This window comes from Triturus cristatus, chromosome 9 (assembly GCF_964204655.1).
Source record: "Triturus cristatus chromosome 9, aTriCri1.1, whole genome shotgun sequence".
NCBI classification, from domain to species: Eukaryota; Metazoa; Chordata; class Amphibia; order Caudata; family Salamandridae; genus Triturus; species Triturus cristatus.
Window position 1 is genome coordinate 842,299,963 of NC_140592.1, and position 21,848 is coordinate 842,321,810.

The 21,848-nt window shown below is 47.7% G+C and overlaps 1 protein-coding gene across 4 annotated transcripts in view; it reads left to right on the forward strand.

The window, feature by feature from the left end:
* Window positions 1-21,301, forward strand: part of XRCC3 (X-ray repair cross complementing 3) — a 178,041-nt gene extending 156,740 nt beyond the window's left edge. For all 4 annotated transcript variants that reach the window (XM_085626282.1, XM_085626280.1, XM_085626283.1 and 1 more), the window contains 2 exons: window positions 5,450-5,496; window positions 20,922-21,301. In XM_085626282.1, coding sequence (XP_085482408.1) covers window positions 5,450-5,496; window positions 20,922-21,171 — 297 coding nt within the window. In that variant the 3' untranslated portion in view covers window positions 21,172-21,301. The remainder of the gene's footprint in view (window positions 1-5,449; window positions 5,497-20,921) is intronic.
* Window positions 21,302-21,848: the final 547 nt, after the last annotated feature.

Consider the following 21,848-nt stretch of genomic DNA (forward strand, 5'->3'; position numbering starts at 1 on the left):
GAAGCGTCTCGCATCATCAAAGAATAGTGTCGCCGCTGTCGTCGCATCACTGAAGAAGGGTGTCGCCACTGCAGCTGTCTCATCGAGTCGAGACATCTCCCATCATTGGAGAAGCGTGTGGCAGGGCCTGTCATGGCTCAGAAGAATCGTTGAGTCTCCGTCGGGCGTGCACGCATCGTGTCACAACAAGAAGACGACGCCATCTTTGTTTTATTGCACAGGATCTTCATCGCACCACGGCGTTGCGGGTCACATCGCCACAGAAGCGCAGTACGAAACCGATGCATCACTGTTCCTATGTATAAGGAACCGACGCATCACCTTCCCTGCAACACTTTCGTTGTATAGCATTACACATCCACAGGTAAATTGACTCAAAGTGTCGCATTTTAACATCTGAAGAGAACTAAGCTAATTCTACCATTTTAAGTACAGTATTATGGATTTTTGTCGTTTGTGGTCTTGTGTTAAATCTATATAAAGAATACTTATTTTTTATACAAAACTTGTGTGGTGTCCATCTGTAGTGTTGTCACTTGGTTACTGTATGCGTCCACACACTGCCTCTGAGATAAGCCTGTCTGCTCGTACCAAGCTTCCAAGGGGGTGAGCAGGGGTTATTTTAGGAGTGTACCCCCTTACCCTGACTAGACGCAAGGGTCCCTATTTGTCAAAGGTACCTACCTCTGCCAACTAGAGATCCCCAAATCTAACAGTTACCTTGAGCGAAAGTACTACACTAGCCACATATAATTTCAACTTGGACAGCAATATCGTTAGTGGTAGAAGGACACCATCTTCTTGAAGAGAAATCACTAAAAAGTCTTTGAAGAAGGCAATCAAAGTAGGAGAAATTTGGCATCCCTGACATGTACCATAGAGGAATCAATTAATAGACGCAACCAATAGTAAGTAGGTGCAAGAAAAACATATCAATGGAAAATTCCACTTCGAGCAGAAAGTGGCAATACCACCTGGTACTGAACATGCTGCACTTTACATGAGAGAGCTGTCAGGATCTGACAAGAGTATCAGCCGCGAGGAAAAGCGGAATCTAAAAACAGAGCTTGAGAACAGGATGAAAGTAAAAAGAGACAGAAGACAGACTGAAAATACGACTAAAGGGCATGCTCGATATAAAGCAAGTTTTATGAGAGCAACTCTATAAGATGTCCTGCATGTTTTGAAATGTGCCACAGGTTTCATAAAAAGTGATATTTTTCCTGTGTGTGTTAGATGAATGAAGAAAGCAATTAGATTGCTAATACTTAAGTAATGGGTAGAGACCTGGAAGGAGAGGATGGATTCTATATGCTTAACTTGCTGCTTGTTAGGGAAAGTTGTGGAGCAGTTCGCTTTTGCTCGAATAAACACATTGTGTGTTTTTTTTTTTATTTTTTTAAACAAACTTTATTGTGATTTTCATATGCAGGTATTACAAATTACACCTCACATTGCACAGGTAATTATTTCCGGAAACACAGGATACAATTCAGGTTTTGTGTATTATCCTGTCAAGTTGCGCTGTTGTCCACAATAGAACACGATAACGTCCCAATCACGCTAGGAGGGTCGCCTGTACGTCTCAGTATTATGCTCTCCATACCCAGCTTTTGAACGAATGTGGTCAGGAGGAGCGGGAACCGCTCAACTATTCACAAACCCCAATCCCACCCAAAACCCACCCTCCATACCCACCCATGCCACAAAGTAAACAGTCACAGTCTGGGGGCCTCGAAGCATTCACTTGGGGGGGGGGGGGAATGGAAGGGACCGCCAGCCGTGGCAGAGGGCAACCCCATCCCAAGCACATGGATGAGGGCGAACAGAGGCCAATCCATGTATCCCGACAGAGGGGCCCGATCACACCATACACCCCACCGCACAACACCCGGAGTCAGGCACCCCCTCTCACTCCCACCGATCCACCTCTATCAACGATCACCACCACTGATGCGGGGGGAATCCGGGGGGGTAGGCACCGTAGCTCCTCCCTCCGCCTCCTCCATCTCACTCTTGAATGATTCAGTCAGATGCGCCCACTCCAGTGAGATAGGCCGCTTACGCAGCCCCCGACTCTCCTCACGATACAGCGCCTCGCGTTCCGCCACCGCCCAACGTAACACTTCTTTTCCCCAAGTCTTAACACGTGGCGGCGTGCGGGATTTCCACCGTTGTGTTATCAGGCGCTTTGCCAGCATTAATGCCAGGTTAGCGAAGCGGCGTAGCAGCTTCGCCTTCAAGGGGAGCGGTAAAAGCCCCAGTAAGCAAGCTTCTGCCATGTCCCAGGAGGGACGTTCAGCAACCGTGCTCAAGACGTGCGCTATCCCACCCCAATACCCCCGCAACCTCGGGCAAACCCATAGCATGTGTACCAGGTCCGCATCCGGCGCCACGCAGCGGGGGCAGGTTGCATCCGCCGTATTGTACATCTTACCCAGCTTATGAGGAGTAAGGTAGGCCCTGTGAAGGACAAAGAGTTGTATAGTTTTTAATCGACAGTTACGGGATACTTTTCTAGGGTATGCCAAGACGTGCGCCCACTCTTGATCACTTAAAGTCCGTGATAAATCCGTTTCCCACTGCGTACGCAGAGCAGTCACAGAAACCTGAGTGTGCTCCCGGAGGCCCCGGTAAAGCCATTTAACCAAAAATCGTCCATGGCCCATCATGTGGAGGGAACGCAGAAGGTGAAATGTGGAGGGTTCCGCCGGCAGCGCCCGCCAATGCGTTCGAATATATCGCGCGATCGCAGCGTGGAGCAGGAACTGGGCGTCGGGCACCCTGTTAACTCTCACAAACTCGTCGTGAGGCATCAGGTTGCCTTCTTGGAAAAAAGCCCCTATAGTCTCCACCCCCTGCTGCGACCATGCCCGTATTTGCCCGGCATGCAACACCCCCCGTCTTGTGGGGAGGCCGCACAGTGGCATGTTTGGGGAGTATGGATTTTGGATCTTAGCGTAGGTACATGCCTTTGTCCAGTAATGGAGCGCTGTTTTTAGCAGAGCTGGCGGGACACAAATTGTGTGTTTAACTGACTGTGTAGTTTCAGTTGTTCACTGACCAAGTTGCTCTAAAAGCAACCCCAGCATGTCCATGCAGGGGCTTTCTGCTGAAGTGGGAAGTTGTTGACATTTGGCGGTGAAGGATGAAGTATGGCTTTACCTGCTGCTGACTCCTGGTGGCCCCGTGCGCCTTATCCTGTGGAGATGAAGATCAGGCATTCCGACTTTCAGTATGTGATCACATCGGACACCTTAGGGAAAGTTGTTAACATTTGTAGGTAAATGATATGGGGCCCTTGGACAGCACACTATGGCATGGTGGATGGAATTGGATGAGTAACTCCAATTTAGTTTAATTCATTTTTCCTTTGTACTGCTGAATGGATAAGAGGCATGAGATTGATGGCGGTATCTGAAGTTTTAAATTACCTTTTTTTTTTAAGTAACCTACATTGATGTCCATTTATACTTCCTTTCTTTATTTTCTGTATGACATGTTGAAATGCCAATAAAGTTACTTATTAAAAAAACAATTGTAAAACTTATGCTTTGGATGGTAATTTAAGGGTCATGGCAGATTCAGGATCAGCATATACGCTTGTTTGAGAGGTCATGTTTGACAGTTTACTAGGGGTAGAACTCAGGAAATTTAAAGTCAACTGTATTTTTTTCCTCATTTGCAACACGTTTGAGGTATTGGTTGAGGCTGATGCCGTGCTGGAGTTTAGGGTAAATGAGATAGGAATGATAGTGTTTGTAGCAAGGGATGAAACCTGCATTCTTGGTTGGGGTGAGCAAAGAAATCTTAAAGTTAGATTAGATCCCAAACACCCAGATCAGCATTTATGTGCCAGTAAAAGTAGGTGGAGTGGCAAAGAGGTATTTAAAGTTTGAACAGTGAATGGCACCAGTTGAGTGGTGAGATTCCTGGTGGGTTCAATGAGAAAGGTAGAAAGCTCAAATGACTCAGTCATGAGATAGTACCCAGAGTTGTGTTCACAAAAATTGCAGCGTTCCAATTGGAGTTTAAGATAGGAGGTCAGAAATAAACTAAAGAAACTTTGTGACTTATACAACCAAAGCGATGGAGATGTCAGTGTGGTGTGCAATTACAAAATTACTTAAGATTTTTTTTGTACTTGCACAACCTTGGCAGAAACACCTGGCTGGACCGCGGTCTCCTCCAAAACATCACAGAGATGTTGGTGACTACGAATGTGCCTCAGTCTTCTACACTGGACACATTGTCAGCGTACCATCGGGTAGACCTCCACAGGGAGTTGCAACATTTAACCTAGTTTGTGATCTTTGAAAGAGCTTCTCAGTACAAAAGGATGCCGTTTGGATCAGCATCAGAATTTGCTGTTGGTAATGGTTTCCCATTATCCCTTTTAAAGAAATGAGAGGGTAGCATTTTTTCAGGATGATATCCTGATATTTAGATCTGATAAAAAGGAACATGATACAACGTAGGAAAAAGTGTTAAATGTAAAATGAGAGTGTAATGACCATGAGGAAGGAGACGTGCAGTTTGTCTGAGAAATGTGTGTATTTTCTGAGGCATCTTGTTTCGGGCAGATGGTTTGAACCCAAGAAAGATCTGACTTGAGCTATCAGGGAAACATCTATTCCAGGCAACAAAGACCTGTAGCGGTCTTGCAGAGTATTAAACAGGGAAAAGGGGTCCGAAAAGGTTAGTAGGCCTGAAAGAACATTGGTATACAGTGTTTGTGATAAATAATAATCAGTGTTGTTACACTGTACCTGACTGAGCCTTCACACAAGCTCCAACGAGGTAGGCCTTGACATCTTATCTACACCACTCAAGAGTCAATGGTGCTTTGAAAGCTCAACTTTGTGCAGGATCTTTACTGCTAGCCTGTGCTACCCCACAAGCTGAAGGAGGCGTTGAAGCCCCAAGTGTGCTTTTACCTCAGAACAACGACGCAACGTCTGGTCATCAGAGAATATTTGTGTTCTCAATTTTTATACTGCTAGGTATTTTCTAGATAGATCACTTAATTGATGCCTATATGTGGGGGCGTTCATAAGCTGTTCCTGGTGTCTGCTATGTTCGAAGAGATCGGCATGCCTGGATTTTCAAAACATTCTTCAGCATTTCCTCTAGTTCATGAATCTCCACAAGCATTGCAGTGATCCCAGCAGCCTAAGAAATTATTTCAATACTTTTAAAAAATGTGAGGTTTCGACGTGGTAATGAGCATTTGATGTGCCTACTCTTACATTGTTTACAAACTGTTTGGGAGAGGTGAGCCACTGCGCTGACCAAAGCAGGAGCTGTGGGTCTGACTGGGGAACTCTTGCTTTGGCGATGCCCTACTTGACTGCTAAAACGGTGGGTCAGCGCGTAAACCACGTTTTTATCTGTATTGATTAGTAGGTGGAGTATATAAATCAAACTGATATAATTTGATTTCTTCCAGGTTACTGATGCAGTTGGCGACACGAGTGTTGGGCAGAGTCATGTTGGGTATGTTTTTATAGCAATCTAAACGTATATATATATACATAACTATGTATCTAAAATATGTATCTACATAAATGTTTGTATATTAAATCCAGAAGGTTCTTTTCACAAACATTTTGAACATCCGAGCGTTACTTAAGTGCACACAAAAAAGTTGTAATTGTAAAGCTAGCAGATTCGCGCGTGATTTGTGATATATTACAGTCATAAAATGCACTTGTGATGGTGGTAAGTCAGCTAGTATGATGAATTTCCACCATTCTAAAGCTAGGACAAGAGCCTTGTTTTTTAGGACGGACCACCCTGCAGAAGTATATGAATGCCCACAAACTCGTATTTTCTAATTTTGCTTGGTACACTAAAATAAACTTTTGCAAGGGGATTGAGCAAGTGCAATTCCTGGACGGAAATATTTAAAGTGAATATCCCGATATTTAAAGGGGTTTTAAGAGGTGTTTCCCCATTAGAATAATATTTTCCATGCCAGAGAAGAAAATGTTTACTGTCCAAATGTTAAACAGACAAAAGTACAACAATCCTCGTAAGTAAAAATCAAATGTCACATGTGATTACCGCCTGTTTGTGCAGCCTTATCGGAAGATGAACTCTCGCCTACCTCAAGGGGCATCTGTACGAATGCACAGTTTGCCGCGATTCAATCCTCGTGGCTACATTTGTGAATTGGATTACTCACTCACATTTATCACAGATCTGCCAAAGATTTACTGGAGTACTTAACAGATTCCATGTACATTCCTTAAAAGCAAAACTTCCATATGTAAGACTAACCACGCAGGAGTGAATTTACAGCTTTTGAAACCCTACCTTTGTGAATCGGGCTAACAATTGAGTACGAGTAATAAGTAAGGTGGTTAAGAGGGTTTTGGAGTAAACGTTTATTGTAGCAGTTTGATTTATTTGTCCTTTTCCACCTGCCACCTTCTGTGTATTGCTGTAAGAATTTTAGTTTGGCAGCCTAAAGGTTGTCTAATTCCTCACACTTACTGGTTCATGCTTTGCTGTAAGCCACCATCTTTATTGTCACATATGTAAATCCTATCCTAGTAATTTCCGTGGTAGGGCTCCTTGTGTCTTCTGTCGTCAAGCATTTCATAAAAACATGCAAGTTTGCACCAATGGCTGATTTTGCATTTTGGGGGGATTCGCTTTATGAACAATGCTGACAACATTTATGTGCCAAATCCTTTAAAGGATATAAGATTAAGTGAGCTGGGTACATTATGTGGAGTTGCAGGCTTTGGATTTCATCGAGAAAGGCAGGCAAGTCTTGTGCTTTAAGAAGTGTGTAGCCCTTTCACCAAGCTAATATTGTTTCGGATGTTCTCATTGGTGCACTGTTAGCAACCAAAAAAAAATCAGGCTTCACGAAAATCATTCGATTCAGGCAGTACGCTGTCTGATGATAATACAGTTGAGCATTCAGGAGCTATGCATACAAATGCAATCACTGGCTATAAAAGGTTGGTGAGGAGCCAGGTAAATGAATTAAAGTGAAGCTTTTAGCGTAGATACCCTTTTGTTCAGAATGTGGGAATCTGAAAAAGCAGAGAACTCTTTAAAGTAGAAAAAGATAATTAAGTCAACTTCTCAACATCATTAAGATGCCAGCAGAACCTTGCATTCTAGGACGTGTTGGGTTGGTTTTCAGTTATTAAGTTTATGCTTAAACATTCCAGCTTATTAAGGGCTGTTGAAAAAAAAAAAACAAGATTGCCTGAAGGAATCACATGCCACGGGCCTCTGCATGCGTGTTTGTGAGTTGCACATACCTGTGAAGTTCTTTGAGCAGTCAGGAGCAGGACTGGCGGCCGCTATGGAAAGGTAGAGCAACCCTCTGTGAGATGAGCGCAGTGTTGACTCGTGGTGTCGCATGAAGCTGCGATAATAACAATGCAAAGGTCCTGTTGAAGCCCAGCGCGAGGACTGAGCTTGTGTGGCAGGCGCTGAATTATTATTATTATTACGAGAGTTGTAATGCGCACAGCTACCCTGAGGGGTTTCCCGGTGCGGGGCGGGAGTAGGAACAGAGAGGGAGAGATCTGTAACAGTGATTAGAAAAGCCCGTTTTTAAGACCCTTACGGAAAGCAAGAAGGGATGTTGAGTCTCTCAAGGAAGCTGGCAGGGAGTTCCATAGTAATGGCCCCAAGTAGGAAAAAGAACGGACTTTCATGCGAGCCAGTAGGGTTTTTGGTACAACAAACCGAGTCTGCAGAACAGATCTCGATGGACGGGAGGAATAGTAGAGGTGGACTAAGTCCAGGAGGTATTTCAGAGCAGAAGCATATTTGACTCTAAAGATATAGCAAAGTACTTTGAACTGGATGCGGTTCGCCACGGTCAGCCAGTGTAGGTCACAAAGAATGCTGGAGACCGAAGTGAATTTGGGAAGGCGATGGAGAAGCCTTGCAGCTGGGTTCTGCACGAGTTGCAGTCTGTGGATGGTGGATTTGTCGGCTCCCAAATACATAACGTTGCCAAAATCCAGTCTAGAAATCACAAAGACTTGGATCACCATCCTCTGTGCTAAGAGAGGAATCAGCCATAGGATCTTTTTTAGCCACCTGAGGACTGCAAAGCAGGTGGACGTCACCTTGGCCACTTCTTGTTTCATGGATAGTGACTCATCCACATTGAACCCCAGGTTCTTAACACTGCTAGAAGGAGTGAGGAGAGCTCCCAGGTCAGTGGGCCAATGCTGCGGGCTCCAGAGATCAGACCTTTTACCTAGAATTATAACTTTGGTTTTGTCTCTGAGTCTAAGCAGATTGTTCTGCATCCAGAGAGAGACCTTACTCAAACCCAAACTAAGATCAGAGGGCCTGTGTCTATTCGTTGGAGAAAGAGAGAACATAATCTGGGTATCGTCGGAGTAAGAAAAAAGAGACAGCCCAGCATTTTCAACCACCTCAGCTAAAGGGCAAATTTATATGTTCAATAGCAGAGGGCTTAACATCGAGCCCTGAGGGACTCCACAGGAAAAGGCGTGGGAGTTTGATCTAGCCGAAGAGGAGGAGACCTGGAAGGTTCGGTCCTTCAGAAAGGAGCTAAACTATTCCAGGGCCACTTCATCACAACCCAGTTTCCCCAGCAGAATATGGTGGGACACGATGTCAAAGGCAGCTCTAAGAGCTAGCCGGATGAGAGCTACAGTTTCACCATCATCCAAATGGTGCCTTAACATATCTGTAACCCCCAAGAGGGGAGGAAGGTGAATGGGACAGCGCATGCAGGAATTCACCGTAGAGTCGGCTCTCAGGAGCAGGTGAAGCCGCAGACGCCTCGGCTCGTGGGGGCGGGTGAAGCCGCACAAGCTGGAAACAGCTGTAGAGTGTGTCCAGAGAGTGAGCGCAAGAAGCAAGCGAGTGTCGGCGTCAATGGAGGTGCGCATGGTTGCCTCAGGAGACAAGTGAATAAGCTCAAATGCCCTGCGCACGAGTAGAAAGGGCAAATCATTAAATATTAATCCAAGCAAATTTCCTTTCGTTTCCAAGTTACCCACGGCAGAAAGCACAGTACCTTAGAGCGTGAATGAAGTCTTTAGGGCTGAAAACAAATAATCCTCACCTCAACCGCGTGTTGAAGTTTCTCCCAGGGGTTCAGAACCGATCAATGCCAATGTGAAGTTCTTTGTTGAAGAGCAGGTAATTAAGAGGAGTACACATAGTTCTGGCAGAGTCCTGTTTATTTTAAGGAAGAAACTCCAGCCACAACCAGGCGCAGCCACAGAGCTCCAGCTCCTCAACCAGATCCAACTCTTTGTCCAACTGAATACAAGCATTCCATAAAAGAATGGAATAGGAAAACAATACATTACAAAATGGGGAGAAAGAAATATACCAACTTAAACAAATACTAACAATACCACAATGCCCCTATCTATTACCTATGTAAAAGGGGTCTATATACAAGAGGCTGTTTTATTTACTGTAGTAATAACATCCTGCCCGTGTAAACATATCTGAAAGAGACAATTAGTTATAGATACCTTACCTTAGAAGTATCCCCAGGCGTCAGATGCATCCGGAGAGTTTTTCGTCAGCAGTACCACTGCGCGTGGAAAGGTGGCGTCTGTCGGCTTCGCGTTCGTCGTTGGCATCGTGGTCGCCAGGATGACGTCGCAGTAGCTACTTAGACACCGCCCTCGCACGCTGACATCAGTTCTTTCTTTTTCCGCGCCAGTCAGCGCAGTTCCGGAGAGAGCGGTACCTCCTGTCACTTTTTGACTGACTTTTTGGCAACTTTTGTCGACACCGTTTGAGTCTTCAACTCCTGGTGCACGTTAGGGATGCCCGGTTTCAAGGCTTGCGGCTCCTGCAGCCGGCTGATCCCATGACGGAGCCGCACTGCGTGTGCCTGTTTTAGCTGGAGTGCGAACACGATCCCAAGTCGTGCTCCGACTGCCGGACCATGAATCCCAAGTCTTTGCGGGGGCGGTCCCGAAAGCGCCTCGAGGCCTGGCTGTCGGCTCTGCGCCATTCGAGGTCCTGGTCGCGTGGGAGGTCGAGGGACCGGTCGTCGAGCCACCACCACCAGTCTTCTTCAAAGTCTTCGCACTCCTCAGGTAAGTCAAAGCACAAGAAGAAGTCAAAGAAGCATTGTCGCTCTTCGACTTCTCCCCGTCGGTCGGGCGACGCGACAAGGGATGCGGGTTGTGCCCCTCCTGCGGCTCCACGTGCGGAGCCCGAAGGGTCGACTCTGAGTTTCCCTCCCTTCCCAGGACCCAGAGTGACCCCTGCCCAGCTTTGCACCTTTTACGAAGCGATGCATGCCACCATTGGGCAGCCCAATGCCGCGGATGCGCCATTGGGCCCCGCGGACTCGTCAGGGGGCCCTGGGCCTTTGCCGCCGCCAGCTCCAGCCCTGCACCGCAGGAACCCCTTGGATCCAGGCCTGGATCCGGATTGGCACTGGTCAACCTGATTACATCTCCCCCAGCACCGATTCCACTGGCACCACGTCTGCAGCCGACGCCGGTTGTGTCCCCAGCCGGTGTCCACCCCCGCCTCTGCCCTGAACTGGACACGGAGCCGGACCGGCGTCGACTGACGCCAAATTTGGCGCTGATTGGTAACTTTGTGTCCTTGTTCTACCCTGGTACTCCAATCAGGCCAGATTGGCAACCAGAGGAGGGCGAGGAGGATTGTGAGGTGTCTGGAGACCCTCTGACTGATCAGTTAATGTTAATGGTATTTATAAAGCACACGAATACCCTCGGGTGTCTTGGCGCTGAGGACACATTAAGGCCGTTCTAACGTCTAATTCATGAACAGACAGTTTTTAGTCCTTTCCTGAAGGTGGAGAGGGAACTTGCACTTCTGAGCTCACTCGGAAGAGTGTTCCAGAGTTTGGAGGTGCCGTAGTGAAAGCAGCGGCCACCCCAACACAATGTTCGAATTCTGGGCACTGTCAAGAGTCTGGCCCCTGTGGAACGGAGATGTCTTGTTGGTTCATTTCAGACAAAAAGGTTTTGAAGAAAGGAAGGACCTGTGTGGGTCATTGCTTTATACACCAATCAAAGAGCCTTGAATTTGATGCTTTGTGACACAGGAAGCCAGTGCAGGTTACGAATCTCTTTAGATAGATTTGCCCCTGGGGATATTGACCAGTAAACGTGTTGCTGAGTTTTGAACCATCTGAAGTTTTTTTAAACAATGTTTCTCTACATTCAAGTAAAGCCCGTTGCAGTAATCCAATTTAGACTGGATTAGCGAAGTTACCACAGTTTTCCTGGTGTCCGCTGGAATACAAGGAAAGATCTTCCTTTATTTTCTTGATAAGAAAGTGGGAGGCGGAGACAGTTGCATTTGTCTGCTGAGAGAGCGATAGTTTGTTATCAAACCAAACTCCAAGGTTCTTAGCCTTGACCACTGGTTTTGGTGGTTCTCCCATCTCAGCCGGCCACCACAGATTACCCCAGTTTGGCTGCATATTGCAAAAATCATGACCTCTGTTTTCTTAGAGTTGAGTTTGAGACAATGTGTACTCATCCATCTGTTTATGGTACACATACAGTTCTAAAATTGTTGAATCGGGGGAGCCTGATTTTTGTAAGCAGCCACCACTACCTGGGTGTTGTCAGCATACGACGTCAGACTAAACTCAAAGTCCCGGATCAGAGGAGCCAGTTCGGAGATGTAGACATTAAAAAGAGAAGGGCTCAAGGAGGAGCCCCGTGGTACTCCACATGGGAGGGTGTAAGGCTCTGAATGATACCCATCAACCGAGACTGTTAATCTCCTGTCCTTAAGAAAGGAGGTCAGTAGGGCTAGTGCCATGCCTCTGACCCCCAGACACTCCAGTCACTGTTCCAGGAGAGAGTGGTCAACCGAATCAAAGACAGCTAACAGATCGAGGAGCACAAGGGCGGCTGTGCCTCCTCCATCCATCACCGCTCTGATCTCCTCAGTGGCTTTGATAAGTGCCGTTTCCGTGCTGTGTTCTTGGCGGAAACCAAACTGGAAGTGATCCAACAGGTTATTTACACGAATAAATTGTGTTAATTGAGTATTCATGATTTTGGCTATTATTTTGGCTGGCAACGGCAACCGGGCTATTGGTCGATAGTTGTTCGGGTTAGCCGCGTCCAGATTGGGTTTTTTCAGCAGCGGAAAGATGGAGGTATCTTTCCACCTGGAAGGAAAATTGCCAGATTCAAACATAGAATTAAAAATTTCTGTGAGCCCGGGACTCACCAGATCTGCTATTTCTATCAGAAATGCCGGCGGGCATGGGTCGGAGGGAGATCCCGACTTAGCTTCTTTTATATATTTTTCCACTGCTTCAGATGAAGTGGGGGAGAAGCTGCACAGGGTAGTATTTTCAGAAACAGGGCTTGTCGGTAGAGTGGTGGGGAGGTCAACTGATGTGTCTTCAAAGATCTTAAAAATGTCCAGGACTTTGGTTTTAAAAGCAGCTGCGATGTTGTCACAGAACTTTTGATTGCCCTTGAACCCTGTATTTTTGGGTATAGTAAGTTTATTTACTGCTGCAAATAGTGCTTTAGGGGATTTTTTTGCATTCTCAATCTGTCTGGTGAAATAATCCCTCTTTCCTGATATGAGTACATTTTTATATTGTGTTAGGGCAGTTTTGTACGCTTTCCTCTCAGGTGAGTGATAATTTGCTAGCCAACACCTTTCTAGTCGACGGCATATTTGCTTTTCTTTCCGTAGTGCGTCAGAAAACCAGGGGGCAGAGGGGGTGCTCCTATTCCCTGACGATTTCTTTGTGGGTACTGAGGCATTGTCAGCTTCATTGAGCCATTCAGTCTATTTGGTGGCAGCTAGTTCTGAGTAACCATTTAATTGTGCTTGAGAGCTCTCCAACTGTGTATGGAGGGTCATTTTATCCATTTTACTCCACTCTATATGGGTGGAGACAGGGGGCTTGGAGATACCTCCGATCCCGACAGTGATGTGTGGAACACTGAACTTAATTAATGAGTGGTCTGACCATGTCAAAGGGAGAGTTTCTTTGAGTATGAGACCTTGAACCGAGGTAAAGATACCGTCTAGCGTGTGTCCCGCCTCATGAGTGGGGGTCTGTACCTGTTGAGTTAGGCCTACGGCTCCCAATGTGTCTAGAAGAGTCTCTGTCTCCCTGTTGTCCTTGTCTTCAAGGTAAAAATTAAAATATCCGGGGATGGTAAAATCATTGTTTAAAAGAGTGGGTTCCAGAAGGCTATCTAGATTAGAAATGGGGGTGCTTCTAGAGCCTGGAGGCCGATACAATAAAATGCCTCTTAAAGTCAGCCTAGGGTTAAGTTTGAGAGCAAAGTGAAGATTTGGAGTTGGAGTATGACCCGGACTAGAGAGAGGAACTGGGGGCAGCCAGTGGTCTAGATACTTGCCCAGACCTTGTCATGTTGTCTCCTCCTACCGTGGCTACGGAGCAGTGAGCTTCTTACGCAGTGGTGTTGCGTAGGGCGGCCTATGGTGGCAGTCAGGACTAACCTCCTGACAGAGGTGCTTCAGCCGGCAGCGAGCTCTTCGGAGCCCTGCTGCCGTTCAATGAAGCCCTAACCGACATCCTTTTGGGCACCTGGTCCAGGCCCATCACAGCGGCTCCTGTGGATAGGATGATTACCCGACGCCACCGCCCGGCCTCCGGCAACCCCACTTTCCTCTCCCAACACCCCACCCCTGAGAGCTTGGTAGCTCAAGCCTCCACATCCAAAGGTGCATTCCCCAACGCACCACCTAATAGGGAATCCAAAAAGCTGGACCATCTTGGGAAGAAGATGTTTTCTTCCTCCAGCTTGGGACTGCAGTCGGTAAACACAGCATGTCTGTTGGGCCGTGTGGGATACAGTGGCGCAGGTGCTGCCCCAGTGCCCAGAAGAGTCCCGGGCCATACTCTCCCGTGCAGTTGCCGAGCAGAGAGACGCAGAAAAGTTTACCATACGCTGTGGACTGGACACTGCCGACTCGCTAGGTAGAGCGATTTCAACATCGGTAGCCCTTGGACGCTACGCCTGGCTGAGATTGCCTGGCTTTTCTGGGGATGTCCAATCTACCTTTATGGACATGCCCTTTGATGGCCGTCGCCTGTTCGAAGACAAGGCAGACAGCGCACTAGAGCGCTTCAAGGACTCACAGGCTAAGGCCAAGTCTCCTTGGGCCTCTCCACCACTTGCCCTGCGCAGTCTGCTTTTCCCCCATTTCGTGGGCACAGAAGGGGTGCCCCACCACGTTCCACCCAAGACCACAGGCCGGCGCAAGCTGTTCAGCCCCTGTGCTGCCGGGGATGTGGGAACCACCGTTGTGGGTCTGGGGGCCAGCAAGCAGGCCAGTCCACCACTTCTCCCTCTGCAGCAGCCTCCAAACCCTCCTAGTCCGACCTTCCAGGGCCACCAATCACCAGTGGGCGGCAGGATTCGCCATCACCTCTCCCACTGGCGCACCATCACGTCGGACAGGGGTGTTTTGCGCCCCCCCTGCATGCCACCTCAGTGCCATCGCATGTCGGGGATCATCTGTCTCTTCTCCAACAGGAAGTTATGGCTCTATTGTTCCTGTCCCGGAAGTAGGTTGTGGTTGCTACTCCCACTACTTTCTGGTGCCCAAGAAGGACAAACGCCTGCGTCCTATTTTGGATCTCAGGAACGTCAACCGCTTCCTCTGGAAGGAGAAGTTCAGAATGTTGACGGTAGCTCAGGTCCTGTCTGCCCTCGACCCTGAAGACTGGATGGTAGCGTTGGACTTGCAGGACACCTATTTTCACATCCCCATCCTGCCGGCCCACCGGCACTATTTGCGGTTCACAAATAGGCCACCAGCGTTTTCAGTTTACCGAGCTCCCCTTTGGGCGTACCAGCGCCCCTTGGGTGTTCACAAAGGTGATGGCGGTGGTCGCAGCCCATCTGCGCATATCAGGGGTTCCAGTCTTCCCCTATCTCGACGACTGGCTGTTGAAGGCGGGCTCGCCCCAGACTGTCGTCTCCTACCTCCAGACTACGGCCGACCTCCTGCATTCGCTGGGGATCTCCATCAACGTACAGAAGTTGAAGCTGACTCCCTCTCAGAAGCTCCTCTTCATCAGAGCGGTTCCGGACACGAAGCAGTTTTGGGTCTATCCTCCTGAACAGCGAGTCCAGGATATTCGGGCTATGATTCCGATCTTTCAGCCTCTATCCCAGGTTTTGGTCACGATGACACTCAGCTACTGGGCCGGATGGCCTCCTGCTGGTGGACCATGCCAGATGGCATTTGCAGGCTCTTCAGTGGGACCTGAAGTTCCAGTAGGCACAACATCAGGGGAACCTGTCCGATTGCGTCCGGATCTCGGAGGGCACTACAAACCAATTGCAGTTGTGGCTAATAAACCAGGATTGGTCGACGTCAGATCCCTCTCCCTTCCCCAACCAGAGTTCACAGTGGTGACCACTGCATCACATCTGGGATGGGGTGGCCACATGGGGGAGGCGGAGATCAGAGGCCTCTGGTCTCCGGTGGAGTCCGGGCTCCACATCAACCTTCTGGAGCTTTGGGCGATTCGTCTCGCACTCAAAGCATTCCTTCCCTCTGTCCGGGGAATAGTAGTGCAGGTGTTCAAGGACAACACCACCACCATGTGGTACTGCAACAAACAAGGTAGGGTGGGGTCGTGATCCTATGTCAAGAGGCCCTCCGCCTCTGGACATGGCTGGAACATCAGGGCATATCCCTGGTGGTTCAACTCCTGGCAGGTTCGCTGATCGCCAGGGCGGATTAACTCAGCCGCAGGTGCATGATGGATCACGAATGGCGTCTTCACACATAGGTGGTGCAAGGTCTCTTTCAACAGTGGGGAGAGCCTTGGTTAGATCTATTCGCCACCGAAGAGAACATGCAATGTCAGCAATATTGCCCATTGAAATTTCCAAGGCAGCACTCGCTCGGCGACGCTTTTCATTGCGAGTGGAGTTGCGGTCTTCTATACGCCTTTCCGCCTATACCACTTCTGCCCAAAGTGCTGAAGAAGATCAGGGCCAACCGTGCCCAAGTCATTCTTGTGGCTCCAGACTGGGCACAAAGAGTCTGGTATCCCGAGCTATTACACATGACCATCGATCCTCCGATCCGACTGCCTCTTCGGGAGGATCTTCTGTCGCAGCAGCAGGGGACGATCCTCCAACCGAACCTGTCCAGCCTCCACCTCATTGCGTGGAGATTGAGCGGTGACAGTTGACAGCTTTCCACCTTCCTCCCGAAGTCTGTGATGTTTTCTTGGCAGCCGGGCGTCCCTCCACTAAGACATATACGCCTGCAGATGGAACACATTTGTGGCATGGTGCACAGCAAAGGCTGTGGATCCCCTTTCCGCCCCTCTTTCTGAGGTTCGCTTGTTTCTCCTTTCTTTGGCCTAGCAGGGCTCTGCTCTGGGCACTCTTAAGGGCTACCTCTTGGCCATTTCAGCTCTTCTTAGGCTTCCTGATCAGCCTTCTCTTCTCAAGTCCCCTGTTGTAAATCACTTCCTTAAGGGCATTACTCATCTTTTTCTTCCTGTTCCCTTCGTAATGCCCTAGTGTGACTAGAACTTGGTTCTTATGTATCTTATGTGTGCTCCCTTTGAGCCGCTACATAACTGTCCTCTCAGGCTTCTGACTTTAAAAACTGCCTTTCTGGTGGCCATCACCTCTGCGCGCAGGGTGAGTGAGCTCCAAGCGCTTTCTTCTAAACCTCCTTTTCTGGCTGTTCATCCAGACAAGGTTGTCCTTCGAACTCGTCCTTCCTTCCTTCCCAAAGTGGTTACTTCTTTCCACATTGGACAGACCACCACTTTGCCCAGCTTCTTCCCACCTCCGCATCCTTCCAAAGAAGAGAGGCTCCACCATCTGGATTCAAAACGTGCGCTTTCATGGCTACATGGGTGCCAAGAAAGGTCGGGCCGTGCAGAAACGGATCATTTCTGGATGGGTCGTTTTGTGCATTAAAGCTTGCTATTCCTTGGCAAAGAAGGAGCCTCCAGTGGGGTTACGCGCCTATTCCACCAAGGCGACGGCAGCTACCACTTCTTTGGGACGTGGAGTCCCCCTTAATGACATCTGTCAGGCAGCTACTTTGGCATCGCTGCACACGTTCACAAAACACTACTGCCTGGACAGCCAAGTCCGGAGAGACGACTTCTTTGGCCGTTCTGTTCTCCAGGACTTTCTAGTGTGAACTTGGTTTGCAGACCCACCTCCGGGGTTGGTATTGCTGGGGTATCTATTCTTAGTTAAGGAATCTATAACTAATTGTCTCTTTCAGATGAACAAGTTACTTACATTTGGTAACGATATATCTGTAAAAGACATAGATTAGTTATAGATTCCTTACCGCCCCACCCATCCTCCCTGTTCTGAGAACTGATTTCCAAGGTTAAGGGCTTCCTTTCAGGGCCCTAGTTTTGTGCACCAGTGGTCAGTGTCTTTCATGGCTCTGCGCTTCTGGCGTGGAAAGTCATGTACAGAACTGACGTCAGCGCGCGAGGGCGGCGTCTAAGTAGCTACCGCAACATCATCCCGGCAACTACGACATCAATGACAAACGCGGAGCCGACTGACGCCACATTTCGTCGCACAGGGGTACTACTGACGAAAAACTTTCCGGATCCAGTCTGATGCCTGGGGGTAATTCTAAGGTAAGGAATCTATAACTGATCTATGTCTCTTACAGATATATCGTTACCGAAGGTAAGTAACTTGTTCATCACCTAAATATATTAGAAAGAGGGGATAACAATTAACTTTCTCTTTGAAAATGTCTGGGCTCTGGGTTTATTTCTTCCCAAATGTTTGGGTAGGATTGTAATATAGGCCCCACATTTATTCGAATAAAATACTACATGTGCCAGAATCCCAAAAGTAAACCCGGACTGGACGGGTTTATCAGATCTCTCGTGGAACATTTGAAAATCTTTCTGTCCCGACCTTTTGCACATAGACATGTTTTCAAAAGCATTTCTCATGAAGTTTTCAGTCCTCTTCACATGATTTTAGTCCTGAAAAATATTTATTATAGGAAATGTGCAAATGTATTCATTAGTGGCCTAAATGTTGAATTTGTTCGGCCACAACTCCGGTTGCCTGAAATCCCTATTTTAATTATGCTCCCACTTGTATATTTTTCTCTTTAGTTTTACATTAAATGATCATGTCCAATAGGACATCAAAAATAGACATCATTGTATTTCTATTTGTATTTGCTGCGAGCTAAAAACCTTCTTGTTAGGGACCCTTGTTCCTTAAAACAGTTCATACTCAAGGTCCCTGACCATTTATTGGGTTCCCTTGTCTGTCTAAAAATGTGTATTCATGATATGGGCATAAAGGTCCGCCCACTTTCCGCCCATCTTGTTATGTGGCTCCTGTCCCTGTCCTATGTAAATGGTGGCTTTGCCTTGGTCAGTAGGCTTAGTAGTCACTCCTTAGTACCGTCTTGTCCCTTCTTGTAATCTCCTATAAGGACACCCCCTGTTACATGTATTCTAAAGACATGTATGAGTTCACCTATGTATCACTACGGTGGACCAAGAACTTGTTTTTAATTACCTGTTGCATGTATTTTTCCTCCTTATGTCTCCCTCTCTTTTTGGTGGAATCATAGGCCGACATACACTTAGGGGCAAGCCGGTGAACATTGTTAAGTCACCCCTTATTAGAAGGGAGACCTGAAGCCCCAGATTGGGGCAGACTTTGTTTTTTTGGTCCTGACGAAGTGCTGCCCGATTCTTTGGCTCTCGTGCATGAAACATGTTGACTACTCGTCACTAGAAACTATCCTGGTACTTAATGACCACATGATAGCACCACTGTTTTTATTTGGACCTGGTACCCTTCCTCTATAAAAATTTGTTTTTAGGATACCAGAGCCAATTTAAGCCACCACTCACTGGTTACACGGTTAGTTAGCTCCCTCACTTGCACTCATCTATCCGGTGTCTTTGGATCAAAAGTTCTCCAACAAAGAGTCCTCAGGCCTATCAGGCATTGCAGCGCCCAGTGATGAAGCATGACTCCCTAACAGGTGTGTAAGGGCACCAAGATCTGCCCTCCTTGCATACTCCAGTTCAAACCAGTGCAGGGAGCCGTTTGCTCCCACTCTGGCGCGAAACTGGACAAAGGACATGTGAGTATCCTAACCTCTGTCCAGCCTTCCCTCTGATCCGAAACCACTTCATCTTCAACCGTCTGGGCACTTTGGACTTCGCTTCGGGAACAGAGACTGCATCTGGGAAGACTCCTGCTGCTTCCTGTCTTGTCATCATACCAGTCTTCAGCGTTGTCTGTGCCTGTGCTCAATACAGGTTCTTCTCCAGGCCTGTGGACATTCAAGACACCCGGATGAAGCTGTATCTGCAGGCACCCAACCAAGCTGACCAGTCTGCTGCTCCAGCCGTCCCATGGACTCCGAAAAGCTCAGCAACACAGGTGGTGGTTCTGCAACTCCCTCGAGGCCTGCACTGTCAAGTTTGAAGTCAGTATCCCTCGTCAGAACTGCTGGAGTAGTATCCCTATGCACCGCATCGACTTGCCGTTGCCAAGGCTTGTTGACTCTGTTCTCCAGAGATCTTCGGGCTCCAAGAAGCACCAGTCTCCAGCATCTCCTGCTACCAAGATCTGCGTCCTCACCGCATCCTCTGCACCGTGGGCCTGCACTCTTGGTGAGCTGCTCACGGTCCTTTTGCGACTCCTGTGCCTTCAGCCTGTGGGTCCTCTTGAGGGTCTTCTTTGGCTCCAGTGGGCTCCCCTGCTTGCTCGGGGCTGGTCTGACTCTCCTGCACTTTGTGAGTCCCTTGGACCTTGCTGGTCCCGATACTGCACCTTCTTCGCTTTCCTCCTCTGTTGCTGCTGCCAAGGCTTGTTGGCGCTCCCGCTGGACACCGACCCCCTGGCTCTCGACTTTCGACTTGGGACAGCTGGTGAATGGCTCCTGGTCTTCCACAGCGCTGCCTGGTCCTCACAGCTGCAGCGACAAGGGCGCCGTCAACTATCCTGCAACTTCCATCATCAGTGGTCATTGATCTTCTGTGCCTCCTGGTCACTCCAGAGGGGGCTAGACTCTGTCCCCTCTTCTTGCAGGTACTGTTCTTCAAGAATCCACCCTTGGATTCCACTGGATTCTTTCACCTTCTTCACCAGTGGCATCTTCACTAAAGTCCTCCATTGTGGTCTACGGTGGTTTCTGATGTCACTTCACACCTATGCACCCGGCTTCCCTGGTCCTGGTTCCTGGGGTATCCACGACCTTCTATATTCCACGGGGTTTCTTCAGCGTCCTTTGGGAAGGGTACTTCTTCTTGAAATATGCAACCGCGACTTCCCCATCGATTTGTATTGAGCACGCGGCCTCCACGGGCTTCCTAGGTACTTACCTTGGGTTAGTCTTCTGGGTCCAGTCTCGACTTCGGTCGCGGTTTGCATTCCACTTTATTAGTATATGTTTGGTTTCCCCCTGGAGACCACTATGTATTTGTGCTACTTACCTGTTCTGTTGTTGAAGTAGTGTGTGTATTGTGATTATATCTCCGGGTAGGAGGTATTGCAACATGTAAGTGAATGTTTAAAGTAAATACATATTTTTATAAATACAGTTTGGTTCTTTTTCACTTAACCTACACTATATGATTATGATTAGTACTGGTAAATCAAGCTGCTTGACACTTCTGAACGAAGCCCGATGGCTGTTCTCCACAGCTACCACTTAGAGAATTATATACGGTTGTCTAAGATCACTAAAATCACCAAAAGGGTTGTGTGGATTAGTGCAGGTTGCTTCCCTTAAATAAGTGTGCACCATCTACTAAGAAAGACTCCTACACATAGCTTTTCAATTTTCTTGTATTTGTGGCTTTTGTACGTGGAATCAAGCTTTTGATTATATTAATGCAGTTTATTTATCATACAGGAACTAAATGATTAATATATTTTTATCTTTTTGGTCAGTATATTGAATAAAAAGGTATCCCCAGCTCTTGGAATCACATGGTCCAATCAACTCTTGATGCGGCTGATGGTCACTCGAACCCGGAGCAGTGAACCAGAGGAGTGTGCTGGGGAAGCATCGCTGTCCTGCAGCGGAGTAGTGCGGACTCTGGAGGTTGTCTTTGCACCTCATCTTCCACAGTCATTTTGCTGTTACACTATAAATGTGGAAGGTGTGAAAGGAGTGGAAGATAAAGAGGGAATGTCATGATTTTCAATATATTCTCACAGAAAGAATCTAACTTTAAGAGATTTCCTGGCTAAAAAGCCATTTTGGAAGGTGCCTTATTGTTGCCTTTACTTTCCTATTATGGTAATAAACAATATTTCTAAGCGTATACAACATTTTTCCAGCTCTTTATAAAAAGTTTAAGGTGTCAATGGTATTGCCAATTCGAATTTCTTTTTTTTTTGTCTGATATATTTGTTTTTTTATTTTTATTTTGTACAAAAAACACAGTTATATAGACTTAGGGGCATGCTCAAGCCGGTGTGGGAATAGACGCTCTGCCGGTAGTGGGAATGTGCTGGGTCACTGACACGGTCCGATACCTCGGGGTCAGGCTGGCACACACGCAAGACGCATACCATCATCATAATGTGGGGAAATGCATAGAAGGGGTTCAAAACTCCATTCGTTTTGGCGAGACCTTCCACTATCTCTGATGGGGCGGATTGCCCTGATTAAAATGGTGGTTCTTCCACGATGCCTCTATGTCCTGCAGAGCTCTCTTTATCGTATCACATGGGTGTACTTTAAACGACAGGTTCGACTGTTGGTGGAACTCTTGTGGGGATCCGAACGGGAAAGAGTGAAGCTAACTACCTTGCAGCTAACATGGGATCAGGGGCGGCTAGATACCCAGATTCACACACGACTACATAGCG